This window comes from Medicago sativa, chromosome 6, assembly GCF_051527215.1.
Source record: "Medicago sativa cultivar Bolivia chromosome 6, Bolivia_mono, whole genome shotgun sequence".
In the NCBI taxonomy this organism is placed as follows: domain Eukaryota; kingdom Viridiplantae; phylum Streptophyta; class Magnoliopsida; order Fabales; family Fabaceae; genus Medicago; species Medicago sativa.
Window position 1 is genome coordinate 13,240,605 of NC_140754.1, and position 5,362 is coordinate 13,245,966.

The following is a 5,362-nucleotide window of genomic DNA, read 5'->3' on the forward strand; positions in this document are numbered from 1 at the left end:
ACACACAAGGACTTATCTATGGTAATCATAATCCTCAGACACTCCAGTTTATTAAATGGTCAACTAATCCTCATACCTAACCTTGCCACATCAGCAGTGGCTCTAACTAACTCTGCCACATCAGCAGAAATAGCTAAATATAACAGTACTTGTGCTGATGGGAATAGGAGAATTTTGTAGTACGCAAGCAGAGGGTTCTTGCTTCTGGGTTTAAAATAGAAATTCTTCGCATTAATTTTCTAGCTTCAAAAACCCAACAAAAGAAGTGTTCTAGTAGTCACTATTTAAGTTATGGGGTGTTTGGCCTGTTCGATTAAATATCGGTACATTGCTTATTTTCTACCTTTACTTTTCTAATGCATATAAGCTAGGTTGTTTGAAAACCATAATCTGAATCACAAAGGAAACTCCATAGTAAACAATGGAAACAAATAGATATACACACATTGAACTTTCTCATGCTCCAAAATTGGTTTTTCATCGACATATTCAGTCTGGCTATAGTGCTTTTGCATGGCGGAATTCAAACAAATTACAATTGTGCCGCAATACGTTATTTAGTTCAAAATATTCTAAAATAACAGTTATATAGTGGAGTTATATTACTATTAATTGTTCAGCGGAATTTGAACTAAGCGCTATTTTTCACGATCAGCAATTGCCAACAATGATTCAGTCTATAACTCGAAAGTTTGAGGTAGAAACCAAATACTAAATGAAGTATCGTAAATTGTACATTTTGAAATGTACACATTAATACTATTATTTTTCTAAAACTAAATCCAACAATGTAAGAACCATTCGTTCAAAAAACAAAAAAGAGACCAAACAGAATCCATTTACCAAAATTAACAATGAAAACAATTGAACATCTTATTACATTGAGTAATGAACAGGAAGGACACATAAACAAACAGGAATTAGGACAATATCATATTTATTTCCAAACAACATCTTAATTTATTATTAATGTAAGAAACTTTAGTCCCATAAGTTATTATTACAAACAACAAAAATGATCAAGGTGTCTAATGTTAGCCACTAAGAGTTCAAAACATGGAAATAATTGTAATTTCAGTAACTCAATCGAAAAAAAAAAAGTTATGAATCAAATTGTATGATACTAGTGTAACGTGATACATTTTATTTAAAAATATTTAACGGAGTTTACACATAAATAAGTTTTTCAGATATTATTTAATTTTTTAGTTTGATTTTATCAAGAATTTTGACATTATGTGGAACTTTATCTTCATATTTAAAATTGAAACAATAAATCACCGTTTATTGGAACCAAAAAGGTTAAATTTTATAAAGATATAACTATTTTTGTGAGAATGATAAAATAGTGGAACAAAGTACAACTATGCTTAAAATATAATACTCTATGAATAATTACTATATTCTTAAAAATATATCTAATTAATAAGAGTTCAAATTAACTTTGGTTTTTCACTCATTCAATATATTAAACATGTATGATTACCTATGTTTTAATCTACCATTATGAATAAAATTATTACATTTTTTTATTTAATCGCAATACTCTCTCGGATTTCAATTATAAAAAAATATATAACTTTAAAAATTTACTTATATGCAATTAAATTTACTTATATGCAATTAGTTTTCTTGATTTAAAAAAATATATAAAATTATGAAAAGTACCATATATTGGAAATTGTTTCATCGGAATAGAAAATAAAAAAAATAAATAAAACTTACATGAATTAAAATGTATATTAGAATAAATAACATTAAATAGAACCAAATTAAGTTATATTATATTTTTATTTAATTTAAGATAAAAAAATGTAATTTTTATATTTTATATTTAAGATTGGAGAGAATCCCTAAAAAAATATTGGAGAAGTACCATATATTGGAAGTTGATTCATGGGAATAGAAAATTAAAAAAAATAAAACTTACATGAATTAAAATGTATATTATGAATTAAAATGTATATTAGGATAAATAACATTAAATAGAATCAAAGTAAGTTATATTTTTATTTAATTTAAGATAAAAAAATGTAATTTTTTATATTTTATATTTAAGATTGGAGAGAATCCCTAAAAAAAATTGGACAAGAGTATTTCTCTCGGAAGCAAATTTTAATTTTTTTTTTTTGGTACAAGGAAGCAAATTATCTCTAGTGAGAAAAACTTGAGAAAACAATTTTCTTTAATCTCCTCCCTTCATTTTTTTTAATTAGATATCAAGGGTCAGAAATTTAAACACTCTAACCTAATTTCTTTATATTTTGATTGTTCAAAAAAAAAAAAAAATTCGTTATAACAAAAAATTCTTTATATTCGAATTCATCGTTTCCCCTTTTTTCAAGCAAACACTTCCTCCATCTTAAAGTTCCTAACCAAAAACTAGAAACTAAAACCTCCACCAAACGTGTGGGGAAGGAAAAGGTAGGAGATCTATGTTAGACACCTAGAAATACATAAAACAGAGGGTCAAACTTTTCACATAGTTAATAAAATTTTGAATGGTTAAAAAGAAACATTGTTTTCCAACTTAAATTAAAATTGCGAATGAATTTTCTCAAACTTCTAAAATAGATACAATACTTTTTAATATTATTTAGAAAGATGATATTTTTTCTTAAAAAAGTTATAACAAACGATGTCATAGAGCTCGTTTGTTACGGATTAAAATAAAAGTGACTTTAACATTCAATATTTGAGAGATTATTCCTAAGAGATTTTATAAAAAATTAGAATCTATTTTGTGTTTGTTTTTTGTAATAAAAATCGCTTTATTTAAAAAAATTATTTCAATATTTTCACACTAATTTCTTTCTCCTCTAAAAGGGATTTTTTTATTTTTTAATTTTTATAAAAATTATTATGAAGTAGTTTTTTTGGTACAAAAAATATGGAGTGGTTATTGTTGTTTGGAAAAAGACACAAAAAATATATTAAAAAAAAACGGAAAAATAAATCGATATAGTGAAAGAAAGATTGTCACAAACAAAGCCCATTGCCAAATGCATAAGTATACAAACTACCCCCTAGTTCCTTTACCGTAACCCTAAAACACAAAACCAGAGGCGCCGTATGATTTCTCTCTTCTATTTTCTTTCCCACCGGCGTCGCCGGTGCTCATACCATTCCCTGCCAATGAAAAGGAAAAGAAAATTTTCACCGGAAAATTTACCACCGGTGAAACTCTTCCGAAATCCAAAGAAAAGGAAGAAGATAACTTCTTCTTTCAAATCTCCACAACAGTTGGTTCAGGAACAAACATGTTCATATTTACCTGATGATTGCTGGGAAATTGTCTTCAGATTCATCATCAACGACAACAACCGTCGTCAGTGTTTAAATTCTCTATCCCTTGTCTCCAAACAGTTCCTCTCCGTCACCAACGGTATCCTATTCTCATTTACTATCTCTGATCAAACATGCCCTTTCCTTGATCGCCTATTTGAAAGGTTCATAAACCTCAATTCCCTCAACATCTGGCATTACAACTGTGACCTGGACATGCTTCTCTGCAAAGTCCCTCGATTCCCATTAAATATCACATCACTCAAAATCTCTACCAATCAAACTGATGCAATCCACTCTTTGATATCCAAGTTTCGATGTTTACAACATTTGGATCTTGAAAACAATTATTATTATCTGAATGATAAACATGTTGCCCGGTTGTCTTTGTTTCTTGTTGATTTGGTGTCTATAAACCTTAGAGAATGTTCCAACCTCACAGAATTATCGTTGTTCATACTGGTTAGAAATTGTCCTTCACTTAGTGTGATCAACATGGAAGATACAGCTATTGGGAAAGAGAGATTAAAGAACAATGATTCTTTAAGAGATATTGGTGTATACCCTCAATTAAAGTCTCTTTATTTGGGTCACAATAGCTGGTCAAGTGTCGAAAAAATCATAATGTTTGGTTCTTCTTTCCCCAATTTGGAGTTGCTTGATTTGTTTCGTTGTGATTGGGTATCTAATGATATTTGGCAAGCTATAAGGAGATTTTATATGATGACACATTTGTACTTAGACGAATGTAAAGCAAATGTGGACATATTTGAAATGAACTTTGTACTTCCCAATCTACAGGTGTTGGACTTGTCTGTAACAGATGTTCAGGATGAAACACTCTATGCGATCTCAAAGAGTTGTCCTGGGCTTTTGGAACTATCACTGAATGGTTGTTACGATGTCACAGTGAAAGGAGTGAAAGATGTGGTAGAAAACTGCAAACAACTAACAAAGATTGAAGTGCCACACACAACAGAAATTTTGGAACTCGCCATGGATCCCTTCTATTCTAGTGTTCTGAATTGACATGAACATTGTAAGAAATTATTTTTAAAAATTGTCAACTTACAAAGGTGCATTTACTTATCAGTCTGTTGTTTTTGTTGTTGTTTATATTGAGAATTCATAACCAAAGTATCTTGGGGTGGGACTATAATTCTATATTCAATTTAAATAAATGTAAAACAAAGATGATATGAGTTCATTAATTATTATATTGGCTAATTAGAACAATGATTACGCAGCTGCACTGCCTTAACTTTTAATTATTATTTTGGGAAATGTGACAGATTGTAAGAAGCAGTTTGGTAAATCGTGATGTGTGTTGGTTGGTGTCATCAATACTGATCTGCTTAGAGTTTCATCCACCGTCACCGGTTGTCATTGCTGATTAAATTGAGTATGAGTGATATAAATAGGATCAAAATTCATTATGTTTCCATCATGGAAGTTCTGGAATCTAGTGGATGGGTATTTATTTTTGCAGATTTGATTGTTTGAAAGGTGTGGGCTTCACACCCAATTAAGTGCCATTTGAAAAAGGGGAAATTATCACTGTTGATTCATTTTGTGCATGCTACAGGTTACCGGAGATCAAAGGAAGATGGTTGCTTTTCAAAGAAATTTAAGCAAGTTTAGAATTAAAGAAATAGCTAGAACGGGAAGATTTCAAAGTTCAATTTCTCGTTCATTGTTTTGTAATAATTGTTGGAGCAAAATGTCTGTCTTGTTGGATTAAAGTCGAGTTTTCTGGTTGATCTTTTGATTGGCAAATTTTATTCTGATTGGTGAGGTTACCTATGCTTTATTTGGTAATGAATTTGATGAACTGTATCAACCTTAGGTTAGGCCAAAGTTGAAATAGATTATAACTTATGACAGCTTATCAATGAGAGAATTATTCGTTTCTTTTACTTTAAAAGAAGCATTTAGAAGTTTTTAGGTGTTAGTGATGGTGATGGAAATAAGAGCTTGTTTAGTCAAACAATTCCAAGCTAAGTTGAAAAGGAAAATCAGTTTAGAAGAAGAAACAATTCCAAGCTTGTTTCTGCATCAAGATAGATTATGGAAATAA

The 5,362-nt window shown here is 29.6% G+C and overlaps 1 protein-coding gene across 1 annotated transcript; it reads left to right on the forward strand.

Moving 5' to 3' along the window:
- Positions 1-3,100: 3,100 nt before the first annotated feature.
- On the forward strand, positions 3,101-5,105 carry LOC146912983 (F-box/LRR-repeat protein 16-like). The gene is made up of 2 exons (XM_085718333.1): positions 3,101-4,324; positions 4,871-5,105. Exon 1 carries the CDS (start codon positions 3,136-3,138, stop codon positions 4,312-4,314), a length of 1,179 nt encoding a protein of 392 aa, XP_085574459.1. The 5' UTR covers positions 3,101-3,135; the 3' UTR covers positions 4,315-4,324; positions 4,871-5,105.
- Positions 5,106-5,362: the final 257 nt, after the last annotated feature.